The sequence below is a fragment of the Lolium rigidum genome, chromosome 1, assembly GCF_022539505.1.
Source record: "Lolium rigidum isolate FL_2022 chromosome 1, APGP_CSIRO_Lrig_0.1, whole genome shotgun sequence".
In the NCBI taxonomy this organism is placed as follows: Eukaryota; Viridiplantae; Streptophyta; class Magnoliopsida; order Poales; family Poaceae; genus Lolium; species Lolium rigidum.
This window is the reverse complement of record NC_061508.1, coordinates 148,964,458-148,977,740: the sequence shown is the minus strand read 5'-3', so window position 1 is coordinate 148,977,740 and position 13,283 is coordinate 148,964,458. Positions and strand designations below refer to the sequence as shown.

The window sequence follows — 13,283 nt, the reverse complement described above, 5'->3', positions numbered from 1 at the left end:
AACTTAGCCGCTCAGTAGATTATGTTAGGATTTTGGTAGCATTTTTTTATTGGTAGCCACTTTTTTATTGGTTTCCCTCAGTGAAGATGTCATCGTTTGGAATAATGGATCTTCGACCTTTAGTTCGATGATGAGATCTTCTTCCGGTCGTTCCTGACATCAACGATGGTGTTGAAAGATTGGAATTCTCTAGGTACGAGCCTTCATATTTTATTTCGTCAGATCGATTTTGGATCATTTCTCGTGGTTTGCCACGAGGAGGATTATCCTTGCGAATTTTGTGTCGGCTGCTATGTACTCGACAATAGTGAATTTCGTATCATTGGCTCTTCACTGACGTCGACAAGGCTAATCGGTTGTTAGTGATTAACTACTTTAATAGTTGTCCATTTGCACGCTGGTTAAATTTAAATTATGAAAGAATATTTGTTGATAATCGATGGAGACAGTGGATGCATGCAGCTCTCATCACGCTTCCTGCATCTACTTGCTGCCGCAAAATCATTCTAAGATCCGGGACGCGTAATTATGGGAAAAAGAAGCATATTGCAGATCCAAATGCTGCTGGGCTTCGACAAATGATCCCCATTTCTTCGTCCCTGACAAAAGGAAGATGGCGAGAAAGAGAAAAGGAACACAACGGAGCGAGAGAAAGTGATCCGAAAAAATAATAAAAGACAAAAAGGAGAAAGGATACACATACAAAAGCAAAAAAGAAAAAAACTTAAACACCATGGAAAATAAAGGAGTCGCGCTAGTACCCACCCATATAGGACTGAAGAGTCTGAAGCGTGTGACGTGGAGAAAAAGAGGAGCTCGCGTCCCATGCAGGAGGCGCAGGGCGAGGGGGGACAGGGAGGCACACTGCGCGCCTGCCTGCCTGCTACGTACTACAGCCACTGCAGCTCTGCACTGAACTGCACGCAGCAGGTGCTGCTGCCGCTCTACATCATCTTCCCGGTCGCACTGACTCGCCCGCCCGCCCAGTCTCGTCCCTCTCGCCTCCTCCTTTGGCCGCGGCACGGGTCGCTGCCGGGCTCCGCTTGGAAAACGAAAGCACAAGGAGGGCCATGGCCGATTGGCCTGCCGGGGAAATTCATGGGGATGTGTAATTCGTTTGCCATGATCGCGCGCGTGTCGCATGGATTGGCGAGAGGAGTCGGAGTCTCCATTTCCGTGTCGGGACCGGCCGGGCTGCGCCGGCCGGCCATGCTTGGGTCGCTCTCGCTCCCCTGCCTGCCATGGCTGCCGGAGCCGACAACGGCGGGTCGCGTTACTGCGCGATACCATGATGGAGCTACCAACGTCTTGCTGGCCACACATGATGCAGAGACGAGTGAATTTGCCAGCTTGATTACTGTGGCTCTGGGTCCGACAAGCTCAGATGGACAGGAATGTTTCGGAAGCCTGCACTGCACATGAGCGATAGATAGGCGGTCTTGTGGGCTGTGGCATGGGCTCTGAGTCTCTGCGTATCCCTGAGGGCGCTAACCGGCCGGTTCATTTATCCTGGCGCGCAGTTCTTTTTCTATCTATATCTTCTTTTCTTCAGATATTTATCCGCTTCCTGCTGGTTTTTTTCCCAGTTTGTTTTTCGAGGAAACGAAAAACTTACGGGTTGGACTGTCCGTGCTTCCACAGGACAAATTCAATTTGAAATGGACGGTGTGGGTTTGCAAAAATCTCGACAAGCTGCGTCCCCAGGTCAGCTCCTCGGGTAGTTCTATCGTCGCTCCTCTTTGTTCTCGATAAAAACGTTTGCATTTTACTACTATCCAGATTAACTGGGATACAGAAGTTTCTTGAAACTTAAAAAAAATACATGAGAGTGTCTTTTACCTTCCAGAATTAAATGACACAAACAAATGAGATTTTAGGGAAGTTCCAACTATCATCCAAAATACGAAAGAAACCATAATAATTAATATAATAAACTTTGAAATGCATACATATTTTTTTATCAATGAACATCGCATCAAATGGCCAAGAGACGGGCCTGTCCAGGGGCGGAGCTGGAGAGAACATGTCCCTGATGCACAGCTAAGCTTGAAGCCTTTTTTACTTATATTTCTGCCTCCCTGATGCACGTTTCGATGCCTAACCTGATGCATTACCTCTAATTTAGCTCATAAGTAGTAGTAAAAAAAATTCTTACCCTGATGCATGTGCATCAGGATCAACACAAGCAGATCCGCCCCTGGGCCTGTCTAGTGGGTTGTGTTCGTTTGCCCTAAATTAGCTGGACCCTTGACCATTTGCCCCACATTAGTTAGGCTTCACAATTTTCACCTACTTTAGTTTCACTTTTTGATTATTTGTCCTTTTGTACAACTATTTAAATTTTTGATGAATGGGTTCCACTTTAGCCATGTGAAAAGACTTGTTTACCCTTATAGCTACTTCTCTAGACCTATGCTCACATTTGTCACATGTATTATTGTCTTTCGCTTGTTCTACTCTCCTTGTTGAACAAAAGGGCATCACTAGCAGACTCACACCACTGACCACATCGAGTGACAAAGACCGTGAGTCCGGTGACTCTGACAACCATGTGAGGAACGACATCTCCAGTGTGATGCATTTGTGTGAGGTGGCGGTCCGAGTCATAATGTTTGTAAGCAATTGATGCCATGACACAATGGTGCAATGCACATGGTTACATGGTGTACAGGGCAGATCCTAGTTGACTAGTTTGCCAAATGGATGCCTCAACTTCTCGATTTTGTAGATTCTTTGAGAAACCTGGTTGGGTTGAATTGAGTCGTGCGGGCTATCTATGGACCGTGTTACCCACTCATGGGAGTGATTCCTGGTGTGGAGGACGGTTGCGGTATCCACGGTATGGTTGGTGTCATCAGCGGGCCCTTTCATCCTCGCCTCCATCCTCTCGATGAACGTGACTCACAAACAAGATTGGTCTCTACGTTCATGTAATTGTCGGCAGTTTTTTTAGGTCATTTCACATGAATTTTTCAGTGAAGAAATTGAGAATTTGGTAAAACGAGGAATAGAGCAAATAATTAGTGTGGCAAATAATCTAAAAAGTAGTACTAGTACAATTAAAGCTGGGAAATGATCATCCTTGCGAGCTAGGAAACGGAGTTGTGGGCCCTCCTAAATCTGAGACGAACAATCTTGATCGGACGGCCACCAATACAGGTTTCTCAAACCCGAGCTAAACCCTTCCCGTCGTGTTGCCGGGCCTGCCCGGCACCAACCGCGAACCGCCGCCACGTCCCCTTTCGCATCACAGTGAGAAGCTAACTAGGGTTTCCAATCTCGCCCGCCGCCGCCGCCGCCGCCGCTAGTACTGAACGGCGCAGGCCCGCGGCGCAGCGCCTGATCCTTCGCCGGAGGGACTCGATCTTGCGGGCGGAGATGAAGCCTGTGGTCGGGATCGTGGTCTCGAACAAGATGCAGAAGTCGGTGGTGGTGGCGGTTGACCGCCTCTTCCACAACAAGGTGTACAACCGCTACGTCAAGCGCACCTCCAAGTTCATGGCGCACGACGAGGCCGACGACTGCAACATCGGCGACAGGGTCAGTAACCGCCTGCTCCTTCGCCTCCCCCTCCCTCTGTTAACTGTGATGCTGCATTTGATTAGGCTGCTGCTTGTGAAGCCATCTGATTTTCCGAGCGTTACTCATTTCCCTATCACGATTCATTTCGGCGTCCTTCGATTGAGGTTCAGGTTCATTCTCCGAGGGCCTGTTTGAACGATGGGTAGGAGTTTGTATTCGACTGCTTAGAATTTAGTTCAAATCTAATGATTGATTATTTAATGGTGCTGAAGGTAACTATTGTGCTCTTGGTTGGATCTACGGTCCATACATAAAAGACCAGCTAAAATATGAAAGCAGTTTCAGTGTTCGTGTCTACTCTACTGCCGTAATCTTAGAAAATCCTGGCAGTTAAGTTGGCTGCTTAGTAGTTTCTCAACCATTTCTATTATATATTATATTCTTGATGACTGCTTAAAGAGGGGGCTAAAATATGAAAGCAGTTTTGGTGTTTGTGTTTACTCTACTGATATAAATTTTAGGAAATCCTGCCAATTAAGCTGGCTGCTGGTAGTTGTGAAGTACTTCAAGTATACTCTTTGACTGTTATATTCTCTTTGTTGAACCTATGTCAATGAGTACATAGAGAGAGGCTAAAATATGATGGCAGCTTCAGTGTTCGTGACTCTATTGTTATATATTTTAGTTAAGCTGCCTTATCAGCAGTTGTCAACTATTTCTATTATACTTTTGACCGTTCCTAGATCACCTGGGTCTCAGGGCTGCGTGTAATGTTCTCCAGGCTGGTTATGTATGTGGGTGTCAAAACAGCTGAAGATCAGGGCTAGTGCTATCTGAGGGTTGATGTAGTTATTGTTGAGTATGGCTGGACAGTTGCCTTATGCTATGTTATCTGTAGTTCGCCCCCTTCACTCTGTTAAATGTGATGCTGCATTTGATCAGGCTATTGCGTATGAAGCTGTCTGATTTTCCTATAGCTACTCATTTCTGTATCACGATTCATTTCGGCATCCTCCGATTGAGGTTCAGGTTTATGTTCCGAGGGCCTGTTTGAACGGTGGGGTAGGGGTTTGAATTCAACTTCTTAGAATTTAGTTCAAATGTAATGATTGATTACTTCATGGTGTAGAAGGTAACTTTATGTGCTCTTGGTTGGACCTATGATTCATACATAAAGAGCGGCTAAAATACGAAAGCAGTTTCGTTTCTCGTGTCTACTTTACTGTTGTAAATTTTAGAAAATCTTGCCAGTTAAGCTTGCTGGTTAGTACTTTCTCTTCTATCTCTAGTATACGGTATGCTCCTGACTGTTATATGCTCTTTGTTGGACCTATGGTCCATACTTAAAGACGGGCTCGAAATATGAAAGCAGTTTTGGTGTTCATGTCTACCTTAATGTTATAAATTTCAAGAAACCGTGCCAGTTAAGCTGTCTGCTTGGTAGTTTTGTCTGTCGACAGTGGTTTGTCTTCAGATGGTGACCATATTTGTTAGTTGAGATTACACTTGATCCTGTAGAGTTAATATCCATCCTTCTCCCTGCGTGTTTGCTTCTGAACAAGTTCCAGATGGTAGAAAACACTTATTGCGTGAACTTTGTGAAGTGTATTAGTAGAACTTTCTTTTCGAACTATCTACTTGTGATGTCAATAGTCAATACAATTAGACTCTAGTACTATACAGCTGGTAATCTTTCAGTTTAACTGTTGGATAGTCAAGCAACATATTCTCTGGTAGCTTTGGAATTTGAGGTCGTCCATCGAAGGAACGTGGCTGATTTATTATCAGCACATTACTAGCTTTTTGCTCCCACACATCAATCAATACAAGGTTTTTTGACATATTACGTGATTGCTGCACTGTCTCGTATTTCTGTACTTCAATCTGTGATATTATCTTATTATCAGCTCAAGCAAGCTAGATTGAGCAGTTTATTTCTTCCCAGATTCATCACTAAATGAAAAGGTAAAGCTTTCCGGAGCTCCAAGTCCAAATAAGACAAATCTGGTTTACTTTTTCAGCTTGCAAACTGAAGTTTCAGTAAGCACTAGCTACCTTATTGGAGAAACCCAGTCTAGGCTTTGTGATCTTTAAAGTAAACAATATTGCATCCTGAACTTATATGTAATGACGGTGGATGTTCTAGAATGACATATTTTCCTCCATCGTGATCTCTAGGATACCATACGTTTTGGCACCCAGACTTCTATGTATGTGAAGGAATATCTGATAGACAATCCTATGTGAAGGATATTGCCATAATGTTTGCATGTGATTTGTCCAATTATTGCTTTATGCAAAAGTGAATAACAATGTAATTGGGTAGGCAGTACACAACCTATATCAAAATTAGTTGGACAGGATACCATCTCTAAGAAGTTATGCAGAACATCTATTTTGCAATCTCATCTCATACTGCACCAACCGAACAATCTGGCCCTGGTCAGATCTAACTTGCTCGCAAGCGGCCCTCGGTCACTGTCGACGTGGTTGACCTTCTGGCAACCACTATTCATTTCATCTCCACATCTGTAGGCACGGTTTGAAGCCATCTGGTCATATTGGTCGACCAAATAGAGCCCCTAAATCCCTGTGCCAATTTTTTTTTTCTGGAAACAAAGACAGAAATGGGGCCGAGCTGTATCCAAGCATGTCTGACTGGACAAGGAGTTTAGGCAGCTGCAGAGTGAACTCTAATAAACTGACATGGTCTTATTTGAAAAGATTGCTTAGTAGACCTGGTGTTATGTGCATCTCACATCTGTAAAGGTGGTGACTGGACAAGGAGCAGCTGCAGACTGAACTCTAATAAAACTAACATGGTCTTATTTGAAAAGATTGCTTAGGCATGGTGTTGTGTGCATCTCACATCTGTAAAGGTGGTGACTGCAATTTGCTTACAATATGGTTTCTGCTAAACTATTTTTTCTTTAAGCACCCAGAGATCCACATCACCAAGGGGCATGGTTTTATAAAGAAGCTTGTGTGACTGTCTTTACAAGGTTATACTGAAATGGCTGATGTACAGTTGCTCTATCAAATTTATAACGAGTTTGCAATGTTTTGTGCTGTGATATATTCTATTTATCTGCTTACTGGAGACTAGTGTGTTCTTTTTGTACTATGATTTATTAAAGGTGCAATATAGACTACAACATTTTCCTTCTTCAAAGATACCTCTTTTTAAAATAATGGCTGGATGATATCTTTCCAGGTTAAGCTGGATCCCTGTAGGCCCCTGAGCAAAAATAAGCATTGGATTGTTGCTGAGGTTCTTCGTAGAGCTAAGATGTATGTTCCGCCACCTGCAGCAACCACTTCTGGCCCGCGTGCTGCCACAGCTCAACAAGCTGCTACCAAGTCATCTGCTTGAAGATCCTCTTAGGCAAACACACATCTGTCCTTCAAAATGTCTGTTCTTTTCCTTGTGGATGCAGTCGCTTGTCTGAACTCCAATTGGTAGGGGCAGGAATAATCTGGCGGCTGTCCTTTTTGTTTTGTTTAATTTCGTTTAATTCTATATCATTGAGCATGCCCATGGCTAGGGGCCAGTGAAGATGTAATTAACAGCATTAACAGAACCAGTGGGTTCATGTCAATGATGATACTGCTTCACTTAATCCCTCGTTGCTGGTAATCTTTCTCTGTTTGCATGTACTGTTGGTAGTTTCATCTTTGTGCCCTGTTGTGTTGATTCTGGTAATCAGAACGGCGTGGCATGCAAGGAGTACTTTTTCTCGAAAGTTTGTTGGCAGGGAAGTTGTAAAATGGTTCCATGCAGGTATAACCAGAGCATAGCACCATGTCACTGATCTATATAAATGGTTGTTTTATAGTGCTCATACTATCGTCGTGCTCAGCCTATCAGTTTTTTTGCGTGCCATCCAAGATTTGGTGATCGGAAGAACTATGGTCTTGAAATTACGTTGGATCGTGTATCTTCAGCTTTGCCGTAAGAGTTCCATACATCAAATCAATCTTTATATACATGCTGAATTATTCATCCGCGTAAATATACATGTATACCACCTACACACTTACTTATACGATACAATGCATGGCGCTGATCCAAACACATGTAGGCCAGTAAACATCACAGCAAACCATATTTTGTTACTACTACATAAACACAGTATTTCGGTACAGTTGGCGAGCTCACGAGGCTGAAGAACATCAAGAAGGATTACTCTGCTTTCATGGTAGCAACTCGAAGTGTGCAGTAACAATACAGATATGGTAAATTGGTAATGTGTAGTGCCCATGTATTGCTCTTCGACCCCGCCTGCTGATCACGGAAGGTTGAACATGTTGTTTCTTCAATTCTTCTAGTTTAAAAAAGGCCGTGTTGTTTCCTAAACTTGTGTTCGTGGCTTGTAATATGAACTGTTAGTACTTAGAGGGGGTAGCATTAACAGGTTTTTGCCCCGTTAGGGGTGTTCGTGATCGAGCACTCGCATTGGGTGTCTTGTTAACGTCTCTGGCGTGCTACCTTCATATATCACAATTTCCTCATAAAAGAGTATTCCATATATCAAATCAATCTTCATATATGCTGAATTATTCATCCGGGCAAATGTATACATATACCACCTTATTCATCCTTCACCACCTACACTTATTTATACGATACAGTGCATGGAGGTGATCCTGCATGGTGGAGTACATAACATAGCATATCGGCTCTGTCGGCCGGCAGCGAGCTCACTTGCCATGCCCGCCACCAGCGTAGGAGCCAGCCTTGGACCCCGCGTACGAGCCAGCCCCGGACCCTCCATGCGGACCAGCGCCGGACCCCGCATACGAGCCTGCTTCGGAGCCGGCGTACGAGCCCGTGCCGGATCCTCCGTTCCCGGCGTTGGAGCCCGCGTACGAGCCGGCGCTGGAACCGGCGTGCGACCCTGCGCCGCCGGACCCTGCGTTCGAGCCGGCGCCTGACTCCGCGTAGGAGCCCGCGCCTGACCCTGCCGACGATGAGCCGGACCCTGACCCAGAGCCTGAGTACGACCCGGAGCCGGAGCCTGAGTAAGACCCTGAGCCAGAGCCAGAGCCAGCACCAGAGCCGCCACCTCCGACGCCGACGCCGATCCCCGAGCCGATCCCCACGCCGCCACCGGTCCCGACCCCCAAACCGCCGCCGGTGCCAACTCCGCCACCCCCGCCGAGGTTGAGGCCCAGTCCCAGGTCCTTCCGGGCGGCGCGGCCCTCAGCCGCAAGAGCAAATGCAGCCAGCACGGCGGCGCCAAACACAACGGACTTCATGAAACAAGCCATGGCGCCGCGCATGATGCAGCTACCCCACACGTGCAACGGCGCAAGCCGGTACTACAAGAACGAACCACGCTGTCTATGTATATGTCGTGAAGCTAGCTCGCGAGCTAGCTGCTGCACTTCTTGATTGGATGGTCGATGCTGCCTCCAACACTCTGGGATGATGATCTGATCGATCGATGCGAAGATGACGGGACGCCGCGGCGGCATTTATAGGATCCAGGGGAGCGACACGGCAGCGCGGCGGGTTAGTGCGGTTTGGACCGGTGGCGGCGGCCGGCTGGGCGAGGCCGTGCGTGCGCGCTCTGGCTGGCTGGCTAAGCTAGTGGAGCAATTCTGATGTTGGTGCCGCTCGACACGTACGTCCGGGCTCCGCGCGCGCTCGGCTAGCTCTGCACGGGTGCGCGGCGGCCGTATGCCTCCTGGAGCGCACGAAGGCGACGTATGTTTTGCGGTGTGTAGCTTCAGACGAGGCCATCGATCTGATGCGTTTCGTTTTTGGTGTGTCGTTCTGGCTGCGCAGCAAGGTCCGATCGGCCGACGAGTGCTCGGATGGTTCAAGAAAGGCGATCTAGCTAGTTACATTAACCGTGTTTATCTCTTGTTGACTTATCTTGCTGCCCATGACCGGCTGTGTGCGGGGTTGATTGATTATCTGGTGGCTATGAACTCTTTGCCAGTGTGTTTGGTCTGCAGAGCTTGGTCGTGAGCTAGTGCTCGTCACTTTCTCTTCTCCAAATGTGTTTCGAGTTTTGATCGACACACTTCGTCGACATTAGTTCTTGGATGGATATATGTCCTAGTCGGGTTTGACTTCGTTGGATGGGCCAGTAAATAGGCGAACGAGCTATATGAAATCCTAGCCCACATTTTTTTCTCGATAAAGGGTGTTTTATTACTTAAAAGTTTCAAGCAATACACCCAACCTCTACAGCCGTCCAAAACGTCAAACTCAAACGAATTCACTATGAAGAGTGGAATAAAAAAAAACATAGCTAGTTATCCAAAACAACCACACAAGTCAAAATTCTACGACTATGTAGCCATCTCATGTTGGGTAATAAACTTCTTGGTCATTTTCTCCAATCGTGTAGACACCTCCGTAAAGAGGTCGCGGTCCTCCAGGCGCTTGAGCAGTGACCATAAACGGAGCAAAACCGTACATCGGTAGATGAGCTGCATAAGAGAAGAACGTTTATTATTAAAAATATTGTCATTTCTACATAGCCAAAGTGACCAAATTATGGCAACCGCTCCCACCATGATAAGAACCTTAAACCTAGAATCCACCCCATTCAACTAATTGCCAAAAATATTTGCAATGCTTCTTGGAGGATATAAGGTAGAACCTATCTGAATGATTGACCATATAGTTCTAGCGAACCGGCACTGGAAAAAAAGATATTTTATTATCTCTTCTTCATGATAGAAAACACATCTCGTACATCTATGCCAGTTACGTTTTGCAAGGTTATCTTTAGTAAGAACGATCCCACGATAAAGATACCATGCAAATACCTTAATTTTCAATGGTATCTTCATCTTCCAAATGTTTTTATTATTAAGCACATGCTAAATAGGTTCAATTAAAGCCTTATACATGGAACCTACCGAGAATACTCCATTCTTAGTGAGACTCCAACAAAATTCATCGAAACCCTGTAGCAACTGAACTGAGTGTAAGCGTTGTAAAAACTCATTCCAAGAAGTCAACCTAGGTCTAATGAGATCCCACCTGAACGTCATAAACGGAGGAGATGTTCCCATCACCTTCTGGAGCGTGTTGCTCTTATGATGTACAATGTTGAATAAGGCAGGATACTGTTCTCGAAGTGTGGTTGTTCCTAGCCATATATCCTCCCAGAATCTTATCTTTGACCCATCTCTAATGGAGAAAGAACCATATGGGAAGAACTATTTTTTGGTAGCCATAAGACCTGCCCAAAAATGTGAATCGTCGGATTTCCAGGTAACCTAGGATATCACATTTGATCCAACATACTTTCTCGGCAATATGTTTTGCCATACACCGTCCTGAGTTAATAACCTGGCCAACCACTTTCCAAGCAAGACTCTGTTTTTTTCTAGATCATGGACACCAAGTCCACCCTGATCTTTTCGGGAGGAAAACAGCACTCCATTTAGTCAACTAGTACTTCTTTTCCTCATTATCTCCTTGCCACAAGAATCTTGATCGGAGATAATCCAATCTATGCAAGACTCCTTTAGGCAACTAGAAGAAAGAAATCATATACAATATTAGTGCGTACTGAATTAATGAGGACTAATCTTCCAACTAGAGATACTAATTTTCCTTTCCAACTAGAAAGTCACTTCTGTAGTCGTTCCTCGACTATTTTCCATTCAACAAGAGTAAGCCTCCGTTAATGAACCGGAATGCCAGTGATCGGAAAACTTTCTAACCTACATCCAAAAAGTTTGGCATATTGGTTAGCCTCGTCTTGAGTCTGGCCGAAACAAAACAATTCACTTTGATGGAAATTAATTTTAAGATCTGACAAATGCTCAAAAGCTGATAGAATTAGTTTTAGATTTTAGCTTTGTCTAGATCGTGATCCATAAAGAGAATTGTATCATCCGTATACTGAAGGATAGAGAGACCCCCATCCACCAAGTGGGGTACTACTCCTTCAATCTGGCCATCAACCTTAGCACACTGAATTAAAATGGCAAGCATATCCACTACAATGTTGAATAACATTGGAGATAGCGGATCGCCTTGTCTTAACTCTTTCTTTGTCTGGAAGTATTTTTCATCGTCATCATTGACCTTAATGGCAACACTTTCTCCAAAAACAAAGTTATTAATTAGCTCGCGCCACTCCTCGCAGAAACCTTTCATCCTCAGAGTTTGTTAAAGGAAAGATCACTTAACTTTATCATTGGCTTTCTCGAAGTCTATTTTGAGAATTACCCCATTCAACTTCTTGCAGTGCATCTCATGTATTGTTTCATGCAACGTTACAACTCCATCCAGGGGGACACTGAAGTAAAACCCGACACGCAGTTAAAAAAACCTGTTGCCACACATTCAGTTTGGCGATCCAAAGTATTTCCACCTACCAAAACTGCTCAATGCTGTAGTAATTTAAAATGTCAAAACCATTCTCAAATCTAGTACTTAACCAACCCAAAAACTCAAACCAGCTAACCACACCGATGTACTTAAAAGTAAGGAACAAGCTTACAATGTTTGGTGCCTAAGAAAGCACGAGGGGTGTGTTTGGACTGAGCCACACCTATCCCCACCAAAATATTGGCTGCCAACTTTATGGTGGAAGTTTTCCGCACTAGCGTTTCGGCGAAAATTGCACATGGGAACGGCACAGTTTCGTTGGGCAAGCCAAAATGGGCGCCAATCCAAATGGTAGCAAAATATCATGGGCCTAACAAATATATTGGTAAGGCCAGCTTTGGTGGCAATACAAACAGACCCCGAGCCTCCTATCATCAGCTTGAGGTCAAGAATCAACAAATGGACAATAATCACCTCCTTTTCATCCTCATATCTTTTCACAAGCACGCAGGGTTTTCTGTCTTCTCTAGCCTTCTTATAATAGCAGCCAACTCTGACCTCTCTCTTGTTTGCTCACACAACCACCAAGAGGTGGCTAGTTACCGAGCGATACGCTTGATGAGCAACTCAAACCAATAGGTGGCTAGTTTTTTTTTTCTATGTTCTTTCTCTAGGAGGCGCCTCAGTTGTTAGATGCAAACTGCGATCAACAATTTACATGTGACCCATAGACTGAAGTTGGACTATCAACACACCACCATGTGGATGGCCTTACCAGAACATATCTAGCAAGAAGAGTTGTCTATTCATAAGATGCCTGAAATTTTCTTAAATTTAGTCACTTCTAGCTCCTAAACCTTTATTTGTATCAACTTGCATATCCAACTCACTTCATATATAACCTAAGCGAACTAAAATATTGCACTAACATTGAACTAAAGTTGCATAGCTTCAAACGTTTTTTTAGGTGTTTGGGGTCGGTAAACATTCTAGGCAACATAAAACTAGCAAAAATGAAGAGAAAATGGACATCTAATGTTGCCTCAATGAACATATATACAACCAAATAATACTCCGATCGGTCATGACACTATTCTAGGCAATAGCACCATGGTCCTTTTTATTTATTTATTTCATACAGCCCACATACAGCCGGCTGAGATCATCGAGAAACTTAAGAGAAGGAAAGAAGAGGTAGCAGCTGCTGTTGAGCACAGAACTGATTTGCTCATCAAGCATGATTGAGGATGGTGTAAATTCAAGACCAAGTAGCACAGCTGCAACTGAAAATGAAATCCTTGGCAGCACCAGCGTTAGAGTTTACCACGGCCATGTGAGTACAAAAAGTAAAAGACACGACATGGTTAGGGTTCCCTTTTGTTTGTGTTGTTTGACAAAACTGTGGTTCAAGATTCTGGGATAACACCCAAACCACTACCTGTATGATGAGTAAAGA

The 13,283-nt window shown here is 44.6% G+C and overlaps 1 protein-coding gene across 1 annotated transcript; it reads left to right on the top strand.

Annotated features, from left to right (window-relative positions):
- Positions 1-3,323: 3,323 nt before the first annotated feature.
- On the top strand, positions 3,324-6,997 carry LOC124682562 (30S ribosomal protein S17, chloroplastic-like). Its single transcript, XM_047217221.1, has 2 exons — positions 3,324-3,540; positions 6,737-6,997. Exons 1-2 carry the CDS (start codon positions 3,379-3,381, stop codon positions 6,893-6,895), a joined length of 321 nt encoding a protein of 106 aa, XP_047073177.1. The 5' UTR covers positions 3,324-3,378; the 3' UTR covers positions 6,896-6,997.
- The last annotated feature ends 6,286 nt before the right edge of the window (positions 6,998-13,283 follow it).